The sequence below is a fragment of the Larus michahellis genome, chromosome 1 (genome assembly GCF_964199755.1).
Source record: "Larus michahellis chromosome 1, bLarMic1.1, whole genome shotgun sequence".
NCBI lineage: Eukaryota > Metazoa > Chordata > Aves > Charadriiformes > Laridae > Larus > Larus michahellis.
In genome coordinates this window covers 91,566,177-91,589,824 of record NC_133896.1, presented here as the reverse complement: position 1 = coordinate 91,589,824, position 23,648 = coordinate 91,566,177, and the positions used below count along the sequence as shown (strand labels likewise).

The following is a 23,648-nucleotide window of genomic DNA, read 5'->3' as shown; positions in this document are numbered from 1 at the left end:
GGAGCTGGGGTGGCCGGCGAGCGGCAAATCACCAGCGCCCGCGCCGCTGCAGGAAACGCAGGGTGAGCTGCGGGACGCGCTAACCGGAACAGGGCCTGTGAAATAGGAGAAGTCGTCTCTTTTTTTTTTTGGAGGGGGTTTAACTCCGAGCTGACGAGATTTTGGGTTTCGCATTAGCGGAAAAGGCTAACGTGGCAGCAGAAATGTCTGGATTCGGGGAAGGCGGGGGGGGGGGGGGGGGGAGGAGGAGGAGGAGGAGGAGCGAGGATGCGGCTCGTGAGAGAAGGGGCGTCCCTGGGAACGAACAGAGGAGGAGGCGGCAGAGGCCGAGGGTGCCGGCAGCACCGCGCACCACCGCGCAGCGCCCCGCAAATCCGCGCAGGGCCGCGCAGCGCCGTGGCGGGAAGCAGGAAGCCCCGCCTCCCGGCGCAGGCGCTGTCACTCAGCGCGGTTGCTATGGCAGCGGCGGCGGGCCCCGCCTCCCCCTCAACCTCCCGGTTTCCATGGCAGCGGGACGGCGCGGCCCGGCGGGAGCGGCCTGAGCCGTGAGGGAAGCGGGGCCTGTGAGGATGGAGGGCGAGGAGCTGGACGGGGAGGAGTACAGCCTTCAGGAGGAGGGGGAGGAAGGAGAGGAGGAGGAGGAGGAGGAGGAGGGGAAGAAGGCGCTGTCGGAGGAAGAAGAGGTGAGGGAGGGGGGGCTCAGCACCCTCTGGCTGCCGTTAGGCCAGCGCTGGCGTCGCGCTCTCTCCTTCTCTCCTTCTCTCCCAGGTGCCGGCCCCCTGTCCCCTGACGGAGGAGGCCCTGAAGGAGGGCCTCTCTCTCCTCTCGAAGACCGGCAACGGCCTGGCCCACGCCTATGTGAAATTTGAAGCCAAATACAAGTGAGTGTGCAACACCTGCCCCGGGAGAAGGCCTTCTCCTCCCTGGGCACCTATGCAGCCACGGAGCAGCTGCATCATAAGGCCACTGGTGACAGACCCTGTGGGGCAGGAGCGTTTCCAGGCCATGTTCTCTGGCTGGCTGGCTTCCAGTCTGTGCTTCAGCGTAGCTTGTCCACCCCCAGCCCTGAGCTGGGGACCGCCTCCACCATAGCTAGACGCACTGGTGGGAACATCAGTGTCCCCCTAGATTGAGGCGAGCCTGACCATTGCTCTGGACTGTGGTTTCCTAGGGGCACCTGAACGGGGTGACCTCCCCACAGTCATTTGGGGGAATATCCATTAAGCATCTCTCCTGTCAACTGCTAACCTTTAAGGCCATGCACTTGTAAGTACAGTGCCACAATGGCCTGGGGACAGTTTGGAGACTCAGCCCGATCTGTACACCCACATAACCCTGGACCTAACTAACAGGCCTCAGTAAGACTGTGTCTTTCAGCAGCCTCATAGGTATCTCATACAGCTTTTTTTCCAACTAGCAAACTCCTTCCACACAGTCCTTGCTGTTGCCACTACTGTCTAATAGATCCACCCCACCCATACTTACCCTCTTTTCTGCTCTGGTTCTGCCCTCTCCTGACAGTTCAATGAGAATAAGTACTCCCTGTGCCAGGAAGGCAGGTTCAATCTTAACATTCAGCCTTATTTACACACTATTCCACCTGTCCCTATCGCCTTTCTCCTTTCCTCCTTCTCTCCAGCAAGGCTTCCTAGGACAGCAGGAAAGTGGGAGGGAGGAAGCCCTCCCTCTAGTAGTGGTGAGGCGCAAACTAAAAGCTGTTAGCAGGGGGAAATATGAGAGATGTTTTATTCACATCCTCCCTCCCACAGGGACTTGACAGACATCAGCCTCCTCGAATCCTTCATTCACCTGCGGTATGTGGATTTGTCAGAGAACAAGCTGCAAGATTTGTCTCCTCTGAGGAGCCTAACCCACCTGCTTTGGCTGAAGGTGGATAGGAATCTGCTTACCAGTGCCTGCATGCAGGAGCTACCCTACCTCCAGATCATCAGCTTTGCTCACAACCGTATCAAGGATATGGAGGGCATTACTCACCCCCGCTTAGCCAACCTCAACCTGAAAGGTGATACAGACCACCTGCCTTCATTCTTTTGCACGTAGGATGCTCTCTTTGGGTGGGATTAACTCTCTCATCGTTTCTTCCTCCTCTGGCACTCAGGAAATAAAATCCAGACAGCGCTGGGCCTGAGTCACGGCCAGTTGTTCAGCCTGCAAATCCTGGAGCTGCGAGAAAACAGGCTAGAAAGCACAGCAGGGCTCAGTCTTCCCAAGCTCAAGAACCTCTACCTGGTAAGGGATCAGCCAGCTAGGGGAGTGGGACAGAGCTGCTGCAGAGCCTGGCGCTTCCAGTCAGTGGGCGGAGGGGAGGAGGCCGTCCCCTTCAGAGCAGTGTTCAGTTCAATCTTCTCAGCCTGAGAAAGGCACAGATTTCAGAGACCTAAAGAGACAAAATCACTTCTTTGGGGTAGCTCCTTCTATGCTGTCTGCCCAGATAGCGTGAAGGGAGTAGAATCGTAGAATGATTTGGGTTGGAAGGCACCTTAAAGATCATCTAGTTCCAGCCCCCCTGCCATGGGCAGGGACACCTCCCACTAGACCTGGTTGCTCAAAGCCTCATCCAACCTGGCCTTGAACATTTCCAGGGAAGGGGCATCCACAGCTTCTCTGGGCAACCAGTTCCAGTGCCTCATCACCCTCATAGTGAAAAATTTCTTCCTGATATCTAATCTAAATCTACCCTCTTCCAGTTTGAAGCCACTACCCCTCGTCCTATTGCTGTATGCCCTTGTAAAAAGTCCCTCTCCAGCTTTCTTGTAAGCCCCTTTTAGGTACTGGAAGGCTGCTGTAAGATCTCCCTGGAGCCTTCTCTTCTCCAGGCTGAACAACCCCAACTCTCTCAGCCTGTCCTCATAGGAGTAAGTAGGCACTGACCAGTAATTCTTCTGCAGAGAGTGGAGGAGCAGTGTTCTTCCCTCACAGCATCCTACAGGAGAGTGGTATTCCCTTCTGGCAGTGTTAAGCAAGCTTGTATTCTCTGTGTCCTGGGACCCACGGTGGTCAGTGGGGAAGGCAACAGGTTTGCTCTGGGTGACAGGGGGAGGTGATGCCTCCTCCTCTCTGATGGGCCTAATCAAATACTGGTTTAAAAACAGCACAATTATATGATTCACACCTTCAGCTGCCAAAAAAGAAACCAATTGAATATCGAAGTGAAACTAAGATAGGAGAACCAATTTCCTAATACCAAAAATAATTGCTTCAAGGAACATTTACTCCTAGAGATGCAAGTGAAGAAAATATGTATGGCTTAGTTCCATGCAACACACAGTGCTACAGCTTGCGAAGACCGGATAGGTGTCCTGAGTCACTAGCTCTTGAAAAGCAATTAAAGATGATAAAGGCTTTGAAAAGCTATATGGTTTCTTTTCATCAAGGCTCCCTGGCAGAAAACACTGAGGAGATTGCTTGTTGAGATTGTCTGCTATTTTCTGGTAGAAAACAGATTTTAGGGTGAGAGGTGCTGAAAGAAGTGACGAAGTGGATAAGTCACTCAATACAATACAGAATTTCAAACTAAAATCAGTGACTTTAGTGAATGATTACAGAAGAGCAAGCACTGCATTTGCGTTTAAAGAAGGTTCCTGGCATGACTGAGGAATTTCTGAGCTGCACATATGAAGTGGGCAAATTGCACGACGTGATTATTAAAACTGGAACTGACTCATTTCTCAGGAATCTTTGGGGCTTGAATTTGTCTCCCATGTCTGCCTGCGCACTAAATCATCTCTCCCAGTACTGCTTTGCTTTCTGTGTAAAGATTCTGGTATTACTTGAGCCATGGGTAGATGAAGCTGATGCCCTCAAGGACAGGGTTCAAGACAAAGGGCTAAATTGAAAGGACCTGAACTAAATTTGGTTAATGTATGACATAGTTGCAGATGAAATTTAGCATTAAAAAAGTTATACCAACTAGCAGGAAGACTATGAGCTGGCTCCGTACCACGTGGCACTTGTATCAGTTTGAGGATCACTGCTGTCAGTAGGGCTGTGTTGGTTCCTGGTCATTGTGCAGCAGTGGTGCCGAAGACTAGCTAGAGCAAGGTCAGGTATGCAGGAAGGGGTGAGGGAATTGTGAGGAGCATAGTTATAGTAGCTGTCCATAAGAAATGGTGGCATCACGTCTACGTGAAGGTATCTAAGGTAGGGTGATGATGTGAGCATTTAATTAAAACAGTCATGTGGAATGTTCTTTGATTTAGGGGAAAAAAAACAACCCTGAAAAAAATCCATTCTGTATTTGTCCTGTTAGTGCTTGCAGCTGTTAAAACTGTTCACACTGAAGTAATGAAGAAAGTGAGAGTGATGGGAGGTTACTATTCATTTTACAGACCAGTGGCCTGTGAGCTCCCCACCCTATTTCCCACACCAGCTCCTGATTTCCTCTGAGGTACTACTCCTTCCTGGTTGTTAAAACTGTTTGCACGGCTTTCGCTACATCTCCGACTTTCCTTTTTTTGTCCTTGTGTTACCCTCTTTACTTGGCCCAGCTGGTCCAGACTCTTCCTTGTCCAGTTTCCATGAGAGTCCACCTTTTCTACAAAACGTCCTTTTCCTCTTACCTCACCAGTTCAGCCTGTGCCCCTTTCATTAGTCTCAGGCATTGGCCACATCACTGCCTGGGTTCCAACAAGGAAAAGAGAGCACAACGGTAGCTCTCTCCCCATTTCCCGTGCAGGTATCTGCACCCTTAGAGACTGCAGCCCAGAGCCACGATCCCAAGTGGAGCCCTGCGCAGCTCCGGGCTGGAGAACGTGGCGTGGAGGTTGTAGTTACCAGGGATGTTCCAAACTCGGCTGCAGAAGGCGATGAGCGGCCTGACCTCTCCTTGGTGCGGGCACTGCGTTGAGCCCGGCCTTGGGCAGGAGACATCTAGTGGTCTTTTGCAGCCGAAATCCTGCTGTGAAACTATGGCTGAAATTCAGGGCTTCGTTTTTCCCCATCTAATAACTCACATCAGAGTGAAGTGAATGAAATTCAGTGATGGGGAATTTTGAACTGATAGGACACATTCTTCCTGCTGTACAATTGTCAGGTTTGTTGCGAGAAGGTGCACCTATGGATGGAAAACAGCAATTATATCTGGAAAAGCTTAAAATTAAACCAGCCAACAAGCCCCACGCCCCCCGGCAACCTCTCTTAGGAGCACACAGCCTGCGTCTGCTCCTAGAGGAGTAAAAGAGGAGAGTAGTATATTTCCCCCACAACAGAAGCTGCGGACAGTGGAAGATGCCTGGACTTACATGGACTACGTGACTAAGAGGGGCTGGTTATTCATCCTTTAAATACACTTGTTTCAGGCTCAGGCCGCCGCTTTCCCCTCCACACTGTCGCTCTCTGAGGCCTTAGGGACTCAGATTCGGCACTGCCATGGAAGGGGGTGCTGTGCTGGCAGCTGAGTATTCATCTGGGGTGGTTTTGTCCCAGTCACCAAGTGATGCTACTTTGGTCCTTCAATCTGAAGTTTTTGGTGCAGCAAACTTTTGGTCCCTGAATCTGAATACTTAGAACCCATTTGGCCAAGCCGATGAGCAACCTGATCTAGCTTCAGAGAAGGCTGCGTTATGAGTGGTAGGGAGTCTGAAGGGTAGAAAGAGCTTTAAAGGCCAGAAATAACTGCTGTTCCCTCTCTTGTGCGTCCCCTTTTCCCTTCTGTCTTCCTGCCTCCCTGGTGCTCAGGCCCAGAATGCCATTCGGAGCCTTGAAGGCCTTGAGGGGCTAGGACAGCTGACAACTCTGCACCTGCGTGACAACCAGCTTGAGACCCTGGATGGATTCTGTAGTAGCATGAAGTGCCTGCAGTACCTCAATCTACGGTGGGTCCTCCTTGCTCTGTGTTGGGACCAGAGACCCCTTCATCAGGCTGTACTCACATTTAGATCTTTAGGATTTTTCTGGTTTCTTTGGAACTTGAAGACCCGATGGGGATGTGTTGATCTTTATCATTCTTAACTGGTGTTCAGCAGTCAGCTGTCTAAGAGTATAACAGCCAGCGTCTTTGCTGGGCTTCTCAGAAAAGATCTGCTCCTCCAGTTACTCTCACATCCCACCTCATACTTTTTATTCCTTGCCATAACTCCTTTGGATCCCTCTAAGTGTATTCTCTGTGTCCTGGACGTGACTGCAAGTGCCCTTTACTTCTCAGCATTTGCCATACAGGGTGATGGCGATATCACACAATACTGTTTTGAGGACAGAGAAATCCAGAGGACATGTTCTTTTTGTCCCTTAGTCTGGGGAGCTGCAGGCAGCTCTGGACCTTAGATCACAGGTCTGCGGTCTAAGGTCTACGGTCTATCACGCTGCTACATTTTGCTTTGTCTGTCTTGTCAGCTTACTGTTCCAAAACGACCTCACTACTTGCATGTGTCACTTTCCCCTGCTCTCTGTCCTTCCTCTTCTTCAGGAGCAATGGGATCAGTAGCCTTCAGGAGGTGGCAAAACTGCAGGTCCTCCCCATGCTGCAGGCACTGGTGCTGTTGGACAATCCGTGCTCTGATGAACCCAATTACCGGCTGGAGGTCCTGGTCCTGCTGCCACACCTGCAACGCCTCGACAAGGAATTAGTTGAGCAAGATGAGCGGGCAGAGGCAAATGAAATCCGTCAGAAAAGGCAGGAAGAAAAGGTGAGAACAGCACAGCATAGGGAGAAGAAGGAAGTGAAGGGAAAGAGAGAGGATCAAACATGCTGACCAAGCCTCTCCTCCTCTAGATTACATGAGGAGAAGGCTAAGGGAGGTCAGTCCCAAGGGCAGAGGAGCCTGCAACAGAGGCTGGGCCTCGCAACATGATTGGGATGGCCAGCATCGCAACCCTACTGCCATTCCCAACCCCACCAGCAGAATTCAGCGGTGAAAGGGGAAAAGAAGCCAGGCATGGAGTCATTTAAATTCTCCCTCTTTCCTTCTTCAGGAAACAGTAGGATTTCTCCAGGCTGATGCAACTGAGTGACCGCTGGTTTTAATACCTGTTCCCAGAACCAGTCAGGATTTGGAGATGCCTTCCTTCCCTCACAAGTGCAGCTGGAGAAGTGAGAACTGCAGGTATCGGAGCTACCTTCACCTCATTTTACCCCTGGAGAAAAGAGGAGGGCTACCCACCCTGGTCCTGGAAGTTGCCCTGAGGTACTGCAGTGTTTTTGCAGTCACTGCACTCATACGCTCTATTCTCAGTAGGCCCAAGAGGGAAAAGGGGAAAGGGGAGAGTTACAGGTTCTGCGGTTCGATTTATGGCTCCCCAAAACCCTACAAGAATTTCTGATTTGAATAAAAATAATTAATGAGCCTGGAGTGAGTAGAATTGTTTATCCTGCACACCCACTCCTATTCCCTGGCTCTCTCAACCCTCGTCTGTGTACGTCTATCCCCTGTCTGCCTCTCTCTCTTTCTCTCTCCATCCTCTACGTGCTGTTTGCAAAGCTTTGCTAAATCCTGACTCATCGCAGCTCTGGGTCACATGCTGCTGTCCCGGCCCTATCAGGGGCGTCTCCATCCTGCTGCTGCCGCCGCCGTTGGCTTAGAGGACACATCATCTCCCCTTGAGGTCCTGCATCCTTCCTCAGCTTCGTCCTCTCTCCTTCCTACCAGCACTTTCTCAATCTCTCGTTCACCCCTGCCCTAGGAAGGTAAGTCTCTCCCCACGGCCAGCACACCACCACCCCCCGCCTCCCCGCATGCATGTTTCTGCTCCCCACCCTGTGCCCTCCAAACCCCACACGCACTTTGGGGTCCCCGCGGAGAAGGACCACGGTGAGCGGCATTAAAAACTAAACTCCCCTCGCTTCCTCCCCCTGCTCCTCCCACCTCTTTCTCCTGACATTCTCACCCCCCCCCCCCGCCGCCTCTCCCCCACTTCTCACTTTTCTTTCGTATTTTAATTTCAGGTACTCCCTCCTTCCCTACCCCCCCGGCAAGCATCATGTCAGATGTGAATCTAGGGAATTGCAGGAGGGGGGCAACCCACAAGGATAGGTGGTGCTCCCCAAGGGCATTGCCGGGAGCTGCTGCGGGATGGAGCTTTACGTGGCCGGGTGGGGGGGTGGGTAGCGGGGAGGAAGGAAAGCTCAGTTTGGGCACTGCTGGGGAAAGGACTCAACCTCAGTGCAGAGTGCCCCCCCCCCAAGTCTCCCGAGGTGTTGACATAAACACGGGCGCTCAGCCGGGTCCCAGGGAGAGGGAGGGAGGAGAAGGGGATGTTTTCTTATCTGCCACAAACGGGGCGGAGGGGGGGGCAGCAGGGAGAGGAGGTGACAGTCAAGCGAGCAATAGCTGCATCAGCCACGACACTGCAGCAGTGCGGGCTTCCTGGGAGCAGTGCCCAGCTCGGGGGAATCGCAGCAGCACGGGGGGCTGGTGGCGGTGGCTCGGGGGGCAAAGGTGTTCTCCACGCTGGCCTGCCCGGCGGGGAGGGGGAATCTCTGCGGCGCGAACTCCAGTGAGACGATGCCCTGGCGACACGCAGTGCCACGAAGCAGTGCCCACGGGAAGGCACTGCAGCAGTGACAGTCTCCCCAGGTGCCCTGCCCAGCCTCCAGCCTGGCTCCTCTTCTCTTCTTCGCTGTGGTCTATGGGCTGCCGGCTGTGGCTCCATCCCAATCCCTTATCCCGGCTTATCCGCCTCTGACCTCCTTTCAGGACAGTGCAGCTGATGCCAGGGATTTCAGGGTGGTTCTTTGCGCCATTCAAAGGAGGGCAAACGCGGGGAGACATGGGGCAGCAACACAAGTGGAGAAAAGGGTGCGAAGGACTAGAGAGGAGAAGAGGCCAAGCGAGTGATGGGGTGGGACATGCACGGCTGGATTCGGGCTTGTCACTGGGCTTCCTCGCAGATGGCCCCCAACCAGGGGCAGGTGGATGTGGGCAGAGGGATGTGACCGTGGGCAACACGACCACATTAAGCAGAGAGGCACCGCAGCCGGCACGGTGTCTTGCTGTCAAAGATCACATTAATGGGGTCCTGTTCCTCTCTCCCCCGTGGAGGCTGCTCAGGCATGGCCAGGGCACTGCTGCAAAGGAAGATCGCAGCCGTGCGGGCACGGCTCTGGAGGAAGCTCCCGCAGCGTGTGCCAGATGGCGTGAGGAGCCCTGCCAGAGCGGCTGATGGGGGATCCCAGCCCAGATGGACATGGTGGAGGGCCCTGCGCAGGCTCCAGAGAGCCCCGGTGTCGCGGACTGAAACACCCCAGTACGGGAAGCTCTTGCCGAAAACTTCAGAGCAGCGCCACCTCCTCACGCTTCTGCCATTTCCACCCACCCGAGGCAACGGGGTCCAGAGCTGACCCCGGCTTCCCCCAACCTGCTTCTCAGCTCCCCTCTGCGCCGTGATGTGCTTTTGCAGCATCCCACCCCCGCCCCTGCCCCGCACGCAACCCCCGTGCTGAGCCCCTGTGGTGGCCGTACCTCTGCAAGGTGCCACCACGGCCTGGTTCTGGCTGGGGCCCAGCCTCTGCGCCGAGTTCTGCGTGTGGGGTTGAGGGAATGAATCATCCGTGGCAGCCAGGGGAGGAAAAGCTGCCGGGGGCGTGGGGGTGACACACACCTCCCTGCTGCTCCCTCTTTTTGGGGGGACGCAGCTCCCCGGCATCGCACGGCCCCGCGGCCGGGGGGAATAAGAAGGTGGGATGGGGCGGGGGGGACATGTTGTTTTGGACCCCATAGGGAGCAAACTTCATGTCTTTCAAGCAGCCGCCCTCAACCCCCAGCCTGTTTTCCACTTCAGGTTTAACCAAAACGCCAGGTTTCCTCACCCGACAAGAGACGCCCCCCGGCCTCATCCGCTTCCCCGTCTCAGGGGCAGGCGCGGGTCCCCCCTCCCTTCAGAGCCCTCTCTCCCACGGCCGAGGCACCGCGGCCTTCAGCAAGATGGCTCCCCTGGGCTGCCGGCCTCCGCCACGCTCCCGTCGCCTCAGCACTGCCTGACGCTGCAGGGTGACAGGGGAGAGGGGAAGGCTGAGACAGGCTCTCAGATGGGGGGACGCGGCGGCTGGGGGTCTGTGAGACCCGGGCTGGGGCAGCCCCCCCCCGCCATGGGCCAGAGAGGGGCTGAGGGTCCCGGAAGGCCGGCCACCCCCCTGCCTTGCCCGGCTCTGCCCCAGGCAGCCATTGCGCCGGGCTGGCTCCCTGCCCGCCGCGCAGGGACACGGCGGCCGCTCGCTGTCTGGCCCTGGCGGGGACCGTCCTTGCCTCCCGGCAAGGGGAAGGGGGACGCCGGGAGCCTGTGCCTCGTCCTTGGTGCCGGAGCCGGGGGCACCTCCTGGCTGCGCCAGCTGCAGCACTCGGCCATGGTGCAGGCAGAGAGGGAGAGAGCTCCCAGTTTGTCATCTGCAGCAAAGGGACAGGATAAATTCAAATGGATAACCAGTTCCTGGACAAAATGTGGGTGCATTCCTACCATCTGGGATTTAATAGCAATTTCTAAATTTTCTTGAGCCAATAGTTTTAGCTCCAGCTCCAAAGGACGCTATTCCTTGAGCTCCCTTCTCTCTGTCGGTGTCTTGTGTAGATATTAGAAAGGTGAACACCGCATCCTGGGGCCTCTCAGAGCTGAAAATCTCTCCTCTCCTCTCCTCTCCTCTCCTCTCCTCTCCTCTCCTCTCCTCTCCTCTCCTCTCCTCTCCTCTCCTCTCCTCTCCTCTCCTCTCCTCTCCTCTCCTCTCCTCTCCTCTCCTCTCCTCTCCTCTCCTCTCCTCTCCTCTCCCTCTCCCTCTCCCTCTCCCTCTCCCTCTCCCTCTCCCTCTCCCTCTCCCTCTCCCTCTCCACAGACTCACCATGGCAGTCGAGAGGATCCATGCCCGCGAGATCCTGGACTCCCGTGGGAACCCCACCGTTGAGGTGGACCTGTACACGCACAAAGGTACGGGGGTGACAAGAAGAGATGGAAGGGAAGTCCTACCCACCCCGGCGGAGCTGGTGCTGCACGGCAGCCTGGCACGCTCCGCCGAGAGCACGGAGGGTCTTCTCAGGTGAACCCCCGGTGGACAGCAAGCTGGGGGAAGAGGCAGAGACCAAAACTCTGCTTGTGCGTGAGCCACAAGCTCAGCGACTCCACGCATGTGCTGGGCAAATCACGACGAGACAGCTGGCTGCCATGTGTGTGACTTGAGCCATGTGTCTGCTAGTAGCAGGGACGGAAGGTTTCATTAACATAAATATATTTACCTTCTCGCATCCCTGCGATGCCCTGCTGCAGCTATGCTTTTAGTCACACAATACAAGTTTGGAAACACATCCATGGTCATGCATGTGAGGCAGGGGAAGGTTTGTCCCCGAGATCGCTGTGCCGGCATGTACATCCACACGTGCCTCAACTGGAAGAGCTGCATCTGAGCTGGGCCCAAAGCGGGGTGGGATGAGGAATGAGGAGCAGTGAGGGGCCAGAGCAGGCATACGACCAATCTTTTCCTTCTTCACGGAGGCAGAAACCCAGCCCCAGTCTGAGGGGGAGGAAGCCCCTGGAGGCTGTGGGTCAGGCTGCCTCTGGAACCAGGAGGAGGGCTGAGGAGCCAGACTTCCACCCATCATCTGTAGTTCTGGGATCAGTGGGGACCTCTGGGTGCCTGAAATCCAGGTTTCTCAGTCTGGAAGCCCTGGGTACATTTATTTCTTGCCACCCTGGTGCTCCACCTCCAAGAGGTGCTCTACCTCTGCGAAGACCTGCCACAAGCAGCCAGCCAGCGGGGCCATCCATTTGCACAAGTGGTTGCCACATCGTGTCCCACGAAGGCAGGACAGAAGCGGGTACACGAGGGTTTTCTCTCTGTTTCCCCCTCTGCTCGTCTCACACTCATGTTTTGCTGTTTCCCAGGCATGTTTCGAGCAGCGGTCCCCAGCGGCGCGTCCACTGGTATCTATGAAGCGCTGGAGCTGCGAGACAACGACAAGTCGCGTTTCCTTGGGAAAGGTGGGGAGATGCCTGCTCTGCACCCCGTCCCCGGGGCTGCCTATGCGTGGGGCTCCGCTGGAGGGTACCGCTCATCCACTGGCGTGATGTGGATGTGTCCCACTGCCCTCAGGGAGACCACGGAGGCACAGACCTAGCGTAAAGTGAAAGATCGGGCCTCCATCTTCCCTTGCTGTCTCCCTCTCAGTCTGTCTATCAGTCCTCTCCCTCCCTCTTTCCACTCTCCTCTTTGCCTCACTCTCTCTTTCTCTCTCTCTCTCTCTCTTTCTCTGTCTCTTCCCTTCTTTAGGGGTCCTGCAGGCCGTGGATCATATCAACAGCACTGTCGCCCCAGCTCTCGTGGGCTCTGTAAGGATTTCTCTTTGTTCTCCCTTGTCCAACGCTTACTCTGGTCCGTCTCTGTCCCCCGATCTCTGTTTCTGCCTCTCTTCATCTCACTGGGTTAACAGCCATAGTGATGCTCTCTGTGAACCTTGGGCACACCCCTCCTGCCCTCCATGCCTGTACGTGTCCACAGCGATCTTTTCTCTGGGCGGAAAGGATTTAACGCTACCTGGTCCACCGCAGCACCTGTACCACCTAGCTAGTCCCCTTGATGCTCCCTGTAGAGCGCTCTCCCTCTTTCAGCTGTGCTCCTCCTCAAGCACTGAACCTCATCCACATGCCTGTGGCCTCACGCCCGTTCGTCCCACCCAGCACTCATGGTGTGGTGAGCAATGACCGTACCGTGCAAGGTCTGGCAGCTCCCCCAGCACAACCTTGCGGAGCGGTGGTGTCACTGTCACATCTTCAACCCGTTCACACCTGAAGACCTGGAGCCTGCTCCGACGAGAGCTGAGCTGAAGCCACATGTTGCAGCCCGTGCAGCCTGTGGTGGGGTCTGGCTGAGAGCCCAGCTCTCTCCACCCCTGAAAAACACCCGGCCTGGTGAAGGGCTGCCTGTGTTGGGTCTAATCCTGCTCTCCACCTTGCTCCCGGGGACGGCTCTATGCAGTCTACATTCGCTTGCTTGGGGTTGAGCATGTACTGTTGTTCTGCCTAGCTTCTGTGTGGCCACAGCACCACAAAGCTCCTTGGAAGATGCCAAAAGGCTGGGTAAATCCCCAAGGGAGTCCTGTATCCCCAGCAATGCGTGGCCTTGCCTGGGCTGCAGCTGATCCCCTCTCCAGCGTGGGTACATCTACACTGCACTGCAGCAACGTCATCGTGGTTACCTAACTTGACTAAGGCACTAATTTCCAAGGCACTAACTCCCAGAGCTTTGTGTGTATATGTTCCCCCATGAGCTAAAAAGGTCCCTGTAACCCCCAGCTTCTCCATCAACGCCTCCTTTCTCGCACGCCGGAGCCAACAGCTCTTACCAGCCTCCCCTCCTGAGGAGCTGTTTCTTTCTTGCAGGGCCTCTCTGTTGTGGATCAAGAGAAGATAGACAATCTGATGCTTGAGATGGACGGCACAGAGAACAAATGTAATTCATTCTTCTTTTTTTTTTTTTTTTTTTTTTGGCCTGGGAAGTAAAGAGCATGGGAGGCTGCAGGGCTGGAGAGTAGGGGGGCACTGTCAGAGCTGTGGTGAGCCCAAGGCTGGGCTTGCAAGGGTTACCCGCTGGAGAGAAGGTTGTTGCCTGAGAAGCCTAATTCCTTGGTTTTGCCCACAGCCAAGTTTGGTGCCAATGCTATCCTGGGAGTTTCGCTGGCCGTGTGCAAGGCGGGAGCTGCAGAGAAGGACGTCCCCCTGTACCGGCACATTGCTGACCTGGCTGGCAACTCCGATCTCATCCTTCCTGTGCCTGTAAGACTCCTTTGTCCTTGACATCCACCTTCATAAATTCCAAACGAAACTTCAAAGGGTGTGTTGGGAGGTAGAGAAGGAAGGGATATAGGACTGAAACATCATCTGAGTGCACTGTACTTGTCAAGGAAGCAAACCAAGGCGTGAGATTTGTCAGGTTTCAACACAGAAAAGAGGGGCCTGAGGAGGATATGGCAGAGGTTGTGGTGGGGATCGGTGAGGATCTCCCTCTTGGCACAAGAACCAGAGGGCATCATGTGAACCCTCTGGGGCATGGTTCAGAACAAGGGCATATGGGCCTTCACACCAGGGGTAGCTGCCCTGTGAAACTCCTTCACAAAGGGTATTATGGATGCTAAAATTTTCTCAGCGTCAAGGAGAAAGGTCCTGGAAGAGAGACTGATGTAGCATTGCTGACAAATGCATACAGATAAACACAGCACAGATAAACACATATAGCTCGGGAGATGTCTGAGAGGGAAACAGGTGGGAAAGTCTTCGCCAACCATTTGTGTTGAGCCACTATTGGAACGAAGACCCTGGGCTTATGTGCCGTTGGCCTTTGTAGTTGATGTGTTACGCTACCCTGTGGGATGTGGCATGAATGGGCATGGTGACTCACCTGAGAGCCTCCTCTAGGTGGTGCCAAGACTGGTTCCTTCAGCTCTGATTCTCTTATGGACTCTTCCAGGCTTTCAACGTGATCAATGGGGGTTCCCACGCAGGCAACAAACTGGCCATGCAGGAGTTCATGATCCTGCCTGTGGGAGCTGAAAGCTTCCGTGATGCCATGCGCATCGGGGCTGAAGTCTATCACAACCTCAAGAGTGTCATCAAGGAGAAGTATGGCAAAGATGCTACCAACGTGGGTGATGAGGGAGGCTTCGCCCCCAACATCCTGGAAAACAGTGAAGGTGAGAGCCCTGCAGAGACGGGGTGCCCCAGCCTGCAGTGCTGTGGCTTCCTACACCCAGATCACAGCATTCCCCAAAGACCGATTCAAAATATGATGCATCGGTGTCATTGACCTCCTGTGTTAGGGAATGGTTTCTAAGCTCCTTCTCCTTGGGGTGCCCCTGATCTGTCACTGCCTTTCCATACAAACCTTTCATGTACGTGCAGACTTTTCCAAGGCCTTCCCCCAACTTGTCACTGAGCCGTAGATTGTATTCTAATTCCTCCTCATCCTTTTGGATATGGCCTCGACAGGCCCTTGGCACGTTTCTGTTGCATTCTGTGCTCCCTTCTATCTCTCCCATTGCACCATTAGACTCTCAGTGGCTCTCAGGACCCTCCCAGGGGAGGTTGCCACTGAAAGTCAGAGCTCCCTGCTCGGGCTGACTCTCATGACTGCAACTTTCCTCCTCCCAGCTCTGGAGCTCCTCAAGGAAGCTATTGACAAGGCGGGATACACAGACAAGATTGTCATCGGCATGGATGTGGCAGCCTCCGAGTTCTACCGCGATGGCAAATATGACCTGGACTTCAAGTCCCCAGATGACCCAAGCCGCTACATTTCTGCGGACGAGCTGGGCGACCTCTACCAAAGCTTTGTACGTGATTATCCAGGTGAGCTGCTTTGCTCGGCAGTAGGGAATCAGCACTGGTGTTGCATACTTAACAGGAACATCTCCTCTCTTGTGTTTTTGGGGTGGGAAGGGAGGCAGCTTTTGCTCATGTCTCTTCTGTTGTCCCTTCAGTGGTCTCCATCGAGGATCCCTTTGACCAAGATGACTGGGAGGCCTGGTCCAAGTTCACGGCCAATGTGGGGATTCAGATAGTGGGAGACGACCTGACAGTGACAAACCCCAAGCGCATCGAGCGAGCTGTTGAAGAGAAGGCCTGCAACTGCCTCCTGCTCAAAGTCAACCAGATTGGATCTGTCACGGAGGCCATCCAAGCGTAAGTCCAGCCCACTGCCCTTGTTGTCCTGTGAAAGGGTCGATAACAAACCACAGCAGGGTGTCCCGCTATCCATTGGATATCCATTGATTTTTGTCTCTACCAGAGTGCAGGATGCTGAGGGTGGGAGCAGAGGGTGCCTGGATGTCACCCTGTGCGGGTGGTGGTTATAGGAGTGGGAGCTAACGACTGCCTTTCTCACTTCTTGCAGCTGCAAGTTGGCCCAGGAGAACGGCTGGGGTGTGATGGTGAGCCACCGATCTGGGGAGACCGAAGACACCTTCATTGCTGATCTGGTTGTAGGACTGTGCACCGGGCAGGTAAGTGAGACCCAGGCCATGCACAGGCCTGGAAGAAAGCAAAAAGGTGTGAAGACAGAATGCCCCGCCCCACCACGGGAAACTGGTGCAACTCATAACAGTGTCTTACAGTGTTTGTTTTGGGGAATGCTTTACAGATAAAGACGGGTGCTCCCTGCAGGTCTGAACGCCTGGCTAAATACAACCAGCTCATGAGGTAAGGGGCTCCGGGGACGGGAACGCAGAAGAGAAACGGGGGGAGTGACTAACTGGGGTGTGAGAAGCTGAAAGCCCAAAGGTAGATGGGGCTTGTGGGGGGGACTGTTATGAAGATGAGGGGCAGAGATGACAGTAGGATCCCGGGGAGATCTCTGGAGCAGACTCCCTCCCTCCTCCGTGGCGTGAGGGTGCAGCCCCGCAAGCGCAGCAGTTGGCAGGAGCTGAGCTCCTCTGGCCCCTGTCAGCTTCTCGGCCGATGCGCTGCTTCTCCAGTGCCCTGGTGCCTCCGACGCTCCCTCACAGCAAGGGCCTGACGCGTGCTGTCTCTTTCCTGCAGGATTGAGGAAGAGCTTGGCGATGAAGCACGCTTTGCTGGACACAACTTCCGCAACCCAAGTGTTCTTTGAACATTGTTCCCAGGGCACAGCTACCCTGCTGCTCTTTTCCCACCTCACAGACTCTGAAGCCCCCTTCCCTCCACTGCTCCCTTTTTTGCTCTTTCTCCCCCCTCCGCCACCCGGTTCCCTCTCACCTCAAACCCCCTCGAGTTCAGGTGTCCCCGGCTAGTTGTACCCAGGTGAAGGATGAGAGAGCGGCCTACACCCTGTCCCTTGCTTTGGGGTCGTAAGCATTTCTGGATCTAGGCATCGTGTGTCTTTTGGTTTGTTTGGTTTTGTTTGGTTTTTTTTGTGTGCAGGGCCGCGTCTGAGCCCCTCTGTTCACGTGTTGGACCGCGGGAGCATGCTGCCCGGTGTGTTCCCCTCGTACGCCGAAGCATGTGCGGTGAACATATGTGCGTGGGCTGGTGTGTTTGGACAAGTGTCGTACCTGTAGCTGTGTTTGGACGAGTGTCGCCAGTGGCTCGCTCTCGTTGTGCATGTGTGTAGGTGTATGTGTACTGGCCTACGGCGTCCTTGTTCCCCAGGCGTGTGATCACACTGAGCCGTGGTGGGGACCCGAGCGTCCCCTCCTTCCACCCCAAGTGCTGTGCTGTGTTGGGCTGTGCTTGCCAGCAGCTTAGCGTTGACGTGCACTGCTGTCCCTCACTGGGTGTGCGTGTGTGTGCGTGTTGTCAGTCTCCGGGTCAGCACATAGTACTGTGGGGCGATATATTAAAACACATCCGTGAACAAACCCATGCTCTCGTTTGCTTCTCGTGACCTTTTTCTCTGTTTCCTTCCCTCTTGCACTCCTTCACCCTCTCCTCCGCCCACAATGTCTGCTTCACCTTCTGGAGAGCCCATGCTCAGCTGAGCAACTGACAAACTACAGACCCCTAAACTCGATTAAAATGTATTTCACACCTGAGTTGCCTGGCTTGGCCTGATGTTTCTCTCTATACACCAGCATTTGGGAAATGGGGACATTTTGCCATGAAAGCAGGAGAGACTCGCACAGAAAAGGTAACTAAAACAAGCAGAGGGGACTGGAAAGAGAAAAGGCAAGGCCCAGGTACCTCCACCTCCTTTCACAGCCTTGTCCCACAGCCAGACTGTCAGCCACCCAGCCGGGGAACGCCAAAGGGGAAGGCAGGTGGGAGGGTGGGAATTGCCCCCATCCTCTCCCCCAAACCACGCTGCACGAAGATCTGCTCTGCGGGGATTTTAATCGTGTCCTCCTCAGGGTGGGCCACTGGCCAGCTGCCCACTGGACTCAAGTGATGATGAACTGGAACCGCAAGCCTTTGGGAGAGCAAAAGCTGATCCTCCTCCCCTGTGAGGGGCTTGCAGAGCGGTGAATGGAGGGGTAGGTGGGATGTCAGTCCCTCTCGGCTCCACCTTGTTCCACAGGGGCAACACAGCAGTACTTGGGGAAAGCAGCCCGTGCTCCAGCGGGTGCCCCAGCAGGCTGAGTGCCAGCAAACCCCAGTGCCTGCTCAGCAGCCTTACTCTGGACAGGCTCCAACGAAGGCGGGAGGCTGGGGGGGGTTGCTACTGTGAGAAATCCAATCCAAGCTATGACGGAGAATAAACGATAAAACCACCTTGCCCACCGTTACCGGTTCATCTCAGAAGCCCCTCTCTGTACTTGGGCGCGCTCAGGTCCTGCAAACCTCCTGCCCCACTTCACTACAGAAAGTTTCCAGACCGAAGCCACACCATGATGAGCGCGGACGCCAAGGGTGGAGGCCGAGGGTGCTCAGCAAGTCCCAAGCCCCCTCGACTAGATCCCAACGCAGACTTTAAAACCGCAAGACCACACTTTAAAACACTGGCATTTCACTGCTGCTTCTTTACCAAACAGCACAGAGAGGGGAGTAAGTTCAAGAAGAGAAAACAAAGACCCAGAACAGAAAAGAGGGTGGGAGGGAGAATGCAAGGGTAGAGCCAGGATTGGTTTCTGGGGGAATCGCTAGTGAATACAGAACAAATCCCGGTGGCAATGAACAGCTTGTGTCCTAGCTGCAGGCCACCTCTCCCCCATGCTCTCTGCGAAGTCGCCCCCCCGCCCCCCCCCCCCCGCAGCCTCTTGGACCAGCAAGCGCAGCTGCGGAGTGAAACTCACCCCAAACTCAAGGGCTGGAGCGCCTCCAGCTCCACACCTCCTACCCACCGGTGAACAAACCCACGCACGCCCGGCAGATGCCGGCAGGCACGGGGAGGCCGCCGCCGGCCACCACGCCGGAGGATCGGCGACAAAAGGAGGATGCTCCCTCCCGCAGCCGGGCGGCGGGGGCTGCCTGCCCGACGCCCGCCCCCGGGGCAGGCAGCGGGGGACCGGCGCCGCCATCTCAGACAAGGGGACCGGGAGACGGGGGGATCGGGGTTGGGGGGGGGGGGCGGGAGGGCCTGCGGGGCCCCCGGGGCAGGGCGGCAGGGCCGCGGCTGCCTTCTGGGAGCTGTAGTGCCGGAGCCGATCGGGGAACGCTCCATTTTCCCCTGCCGGAGCCCGCTCCCCTCCGGCGGCAGCGAGGACGCGGACGGGGGACGCAAGGGCCGGGGTACGGGTCGCCCCCTGCCGCGGTCCCCCGCCGTCACACCGCCCGCAAAAGCACGGCAGCGGCTGGGTTGGTTTTTTTGGGGGAAGGAAAGCGCGTTTCGTGCGTGTCTTTTTTTCCCCAGTTGCACACTGAACTGCTGTTTTCCTTTGTTTTAGATGCTGGGGTTTTTGCAAACGGTATGGCTGCTGCTTAGCAAGCAGGGCAGGTTTGGGTTTTTTTGGAAAGAAAAGTTTCTTAGCTTTCATATTCCCAAGACCGTTCCCCCTCCCCCCCATTTGTCTGGTTTTTTTGTGGTTGTTTTTTTTTTTTGGTGCAAGGAAGGAAATTAAGTACCCAAGGTAGTCCGAGTTGCCTATTTAAATGCAGCAACGCTGTAGCAGCAGGGAACCGGTATATACGTCCCTAGATTGTGGGAACAATTTGTTAGCGAAGAGCATTTGTTAATGAAGAGTATCAGAGAGGTGCTGCCACGTCCCTGTGGCACAGAAGACGCGTGAAAGCACCGAGGGGATGCAAATGCGTTGCGCCGTAGCACGGCCTCACCTTGGTGCCTTTTCCAAATCAAAAGAGTCTGTCATTTGATGGCACAATGTGCATAAGGAATATAGGGCCCTGGTGTGTTTGCTTGGGTCACTGCAAATATTTATCCTTTGCCAATGCATCATAAGATACGCGCTGCTCTCTCTTTGGCTCGGTGTCAGGGATTTGGTTACGGTTTCTTTGTGATAGAAATGCCCGAACGCTTTGCTCTCCCCGCACCTGCGGGCTCCTGTTGTATAAGCTGATGTCTCCATCGGATCGCTGGGCTACAACGTGCTCTCAGCCAGAGCACGGGGTGGAGACGTGACAGTATCTGTGAAGGGAAACATCTGTTGGATTGGTTTTCTTTTAACTCTCAAATCATACTCGGTTTAGATGACATTTTCAGAGCAATGTCGAGGTGTAAAAGGGGTAATTTAACACTAGTGTCCCGTCCCGGCCTGTCCCGGCCCTCCCACAAAGCTTGCAGAATTGTTCTTTCATTTCTAAATAGGTGCGTGTGCCCATAAAGGAGCTGGAAGGGGAGATGTCACTGAACTAGGCTTGTCGTAGCGTGCATGGGGAAGCCTTAACGATGAAGAGCCACTTAATTTCTCTGGTATCTCTTTGTCTCTCTCAAGAACGACGGGGTGGTATTCAACCTCGGGAAACCAACATCTTTAACATAGGGGGCTGTCAGAGACGCTCTTCTGCTGAACACCTGACAAGAGGTCCAAAAATTTGGGTGCTGGGTAATTCCTATAAGGTGCTGGCCACCTCATTCTAATGAAGACGAGTCTTAGGTTCTGTTGCTGGAAGACTGGCTGCAGACAGGTTGCCAGGAGGACATTATGAAGCTCGCTCTCTGGACAAAGATCCGCTTGCTAGAGCATTGCCTGCCTCAGCGTGGAAGCAGCGGCAACTGTGTGCTGCGCCATGTACGGGGGAGATAAAACACCTCTGTAAATGCTGCAGGTGCCACAGTTTTGGATAATCGCTGTGCATCTTCGGGGTCTCTGCTGGCACGGTGCACATCCTGCTGTGCCTCAGAAATCAGCCGTGCAGCTGTGACGCACTGGCACGTCTAGTGGACAACCGAACTGGGGTGATGGGTAAGGTTGCCACCCTTGCCCCTCACTTCTAGAAGCTGCTGGAGTGGCACATGAATGAACCTCCACAATTAACACCTCCCTGAGCTGTAGCCCAGGCCCAACTGGCTTTGATTAAATGGTAAACTGAAGCAGCTCACTGTTTCATTACCAGTCGCTGAGCCATCTCAGCCATGGGGACAACCATTGCTGGGAGACTGGTGAGACTGGGCAAGGGTCTTTATAACCTTCTCAGCGTCTCATTTACCAACACCCACCGGTTTGCTGGTATCGTTTGTCTGCGTGTGAGAGAGCAAGCCAGGAGAAGCCATCCTGGGTGGCTCTGGCTGGGTTCTGGCTTGGAGAAAGACTTTCCCCAGGCCTAGCACAGGCTAGAGGGCTGGCTTCATTATTCTTTTAATCAAGGAGACTACTGCGTGCTGTGCGTCTGCACTGTCGAAAAGGAAAACCGTGTATTTTTAGATTCAGAGGAAGACTGGGCTGGGAAGGGATGTCTGGAGGTCTCCACTCCAAACTCCTGCCCACAGCAGGGCTAGCCCCAGAGCTAGATCCAGCTGCTAAGGGCCTTGGCCAGGTGTTTCCCGAATATTTACAAGGGGGAGATTCCCCAGCCCCTCTGGGCACCTGTGCCAGTACTGAGGCACGCTCAGGGAGGAGGTTTTCGCTTTATCTAGTCAGCATGTCCCTTGTTGCAAATTCTCTGACCATTTCACTGTGCTTCTGTCAGAAGCGCTTGGCTCTGACTTGTCTATAAACCCCCCCCCAAAAAAAAACCCAAAAGTTGAATAGAGTAATTAGTTCCCCCCTAACCTTTCTCTACTCCAGGCTGAAAGAATCAGCTCCTTCAGTTTCCCCTTGTATGCCACGGGCGCCAGCATGTGAACTATCTCATTATTCCCCTGCAGGACTTTGGTTTATCAGCATTTCTCATGCAGAATTTCTGTAAGAAGGCTACGTCCCAGCCAAGGCCTCTCGTTTCGCAGGACACTGTTTGTGTGGGATGAAAGCAGTGGGATGAAGCAGCCGGAGAGACCTCAGGAGGCAGCGTGTCCCACCTCCCCGCTCCGAGGGAGGACCAGCTGCACCCTGTCAAGCTTGGCATCTGCTTGCCCAGCCTCCTCGGTGGCTCTCAGGCTCCCCAAGTCATTTATCTGTCCTGAAATGGTACAGCTAATAATAATGCCGTATCTTCTATCTGTCCGAGGCCTTCAACTTGTTGATTTCAAAGGTGAGGTCATTTCATTTCCTGTGTTCTGCAGCCAGTCCAGCTTGGTCTCTCTGCAGGAGCCCACACGACCACTTGTATTTCTCTTGCCTGTTTTCCGCTTACGCTAACTGCCCTGCACCAGAATAAAGGGTGGTTTTACCTAGCAGCAATTTGGCTAGGAGGATTTCCTAGTGGGGAAGGGGAAGCTGTTTGTCACCTTTGGGAAGGCTGACAAGCGCCCGTGGGGACCCTTCTTAAGCCCTGCAGAAGCTTCCTAGTCACATCCTCCACAGCCTGTCCTCAGCTGGCCATAGACCCAGCAAAGGTCCTGACCAGCTGCACTTGTCTTCAGTCACTCATTGTTTTTCATTCTGCTGGCCAAAAAACTCGACCTTATTAGTGGAGATGCCATTTTTTGTCCACGAGTAAGCCCTCGGAAGTCTGGATTACCCAAATGCAAGTTATTACCCTACCCCCTGGTCCTGCTTCTCTTTTGAATCCCCTCTGATGTCCTTTCATAAAGTACGCCCAGAGGCTTTACAGGAGACAGGCCACCTTGGCTTCTTGAAATAATGCTAAACCCAGTAAGATTTTCATAAGGCATTGGGGTGTCTGCATCTTCTGTTATGGAAATAATAAATGACACTAAAATCTCAATATTAGGTTTAACATTTGTTTAAGTCAAATTTTTTAACTCAAGCAACTGACCTGGTTATGGGAGATGATGACATGAAAGCCATTTGGGGCTTGACTTTGTGGTTAAATAAACTTGGTGTCACACGTTAGTGATCCAGAAGACCCTGGGACTAAAGGGTCCAACCTTCCACTTTCACAGAGGCTTTTCCCCAAATCACAAGCCTCAGGGATCTGGATATTATGTTTAGCATCCAGAAAACAAAGATTTGGACAAGATCTTCCTCCTTCATGAATCATTACCGTGGCCTCTAAGGATCACACTCATTATGAGCTCGGGATGCCAGGTGTCAACTCATAAGGTAACAGTTTGAAGCAGCCATAACAACTGCGAATACTACCACCTCAACAGCAATAATAATATTCTTTCATGTTTTCTGAGGCTCAGCTCGGTGAGGCACTTTGTGAAGCAGATAATCCTTTCCTCTGTGCTTGGGATCAACAGGGCGTTCTCTTCAACGTGGCACCTCTGCAAAACAATATTCTGAAATGTTTCAGACCGACCACCCAAAACCAGCGGGCATTTTTGCAAACGTTAGTTAGGCAGGGCTTTTTTCACCCCTCCCTGGCTCCACGTGTGGAAACCAGAAAGTCCTAGGGAACAATAGCACCCCGGGATTACTGCTGACAGGGCGGAGGCTCTCGGCAAGGGTCAAGACAAAGAGGTGGGCTGGGGAGAAGGGTGGATGAAAGAATGAGTGAAGGCTGGAGACATGAGGCATGCTTGCGTTGTGCAACAGGGTGCTGCGTGCCAGCGGGGCTGGCTCTGGAGCGAGAGGCACCAAGAGCCACACTGGGTCCAGGATAAATAGGGAGGCCCCGAAATGGTACAGTAACCGCTGGGAAGAGGGTGTGGAAGAAACGCGTTGGGAGCCCGTTGGCTTACAAGGCTGTTGCAGGGACATTGTTATTAATGTTTTTAAAGTGTTTGGGCGATTAGCACTACAGAAAAAAATCCAAGAGGAGATGAATGCATCTTTATCCAGCGCCGAGTTTGGATGCCGTACAGTAAATAGTGCTTGGAGCCATGTAACGGACAATAAGAATTACTG

The 23,648-nt window shown here is 54.5% G+C and overlaps 2 protein-coding genes across 4 annotated transcripts; both read left to right on the top strand.

The window, feature by feature from the left end:
- Nucleotides 1-266: 266 nt before the first annotated feature.
- On the top strand, nt 267-7,306 carry LRRC23 (leucine rich repeat containing 23). 2 transcript variants are annotated; one of them, XM_074592269.1, is made up of 7 exons: nt 267-683; nt 769-881; nt 1,770-2,023; nt 2,120-2,250; nt 5,698-5,834; nt 6,425-6,644; nt 6,931-7,306. In XM_074592269.1, exons 1-7 carry the CDS (start codon nt 570-572, stop codon nt 6,967-6,969), a joined length of 1,008 nt encoding a protein of 335 aa, XP_074448370.1. In that variant the 5' UTR covers nt 267-569; the 3' UTR covers nt 6,970-7,306. The 2 variants fall into 2 exon arrangements, with proteins under 2 accessions (XP_074448370.1, XP_074448363.1); XM_074592262.1 differs by having other exon boundaries at nt 6,996-7,284.
- Nucleotides 7,307-7,369: 63 nt separating this feature from the next.
- On the top strand, nt 7,370-17,435 carry ENO2 (enolase 2). Of its 2 annotated transcripts, XM_074592245.1 has the most exons (12): nt 7,370-7,642; nt 10,778-10,869; nt 11,821-11,916; nt 12,206-12,264; nt 13,315-13,384; nt 13,574-13,707; nt 14,399-14,621; nt 15,079-15,276; nt 15,408-15,609; nt 15,821-15,929; nt 16,067-16,125; nt 16,465-17,435. In XM_074592245.1, the coding sequence occupies exons 2-12, from the start codon at nt 10,785-10,787 to the stop codon at nt 16,532-16,534; spliced, it is 1,305 nt and encodes a 434-aa protein (XP_074448346.1). In that variant the 5' UTR covers nt 7,370-7,642; nt 10,778-10,784; the 3' UTR covers nt 16,535-17,435. The 2 variants fall into 2 exon arrangements, with proteins under 2 accessions (XP_074448346.1, XP_074448352.1); XM_074592251.1 differs by lacking the exons at nt 7,370-7,642; nt 12,206-12,264 and having other exon boundaries at nt 10,782-10,869.
- Nucleotides 17,436-23,648: the final 6,213 nt, after the last annotated feature.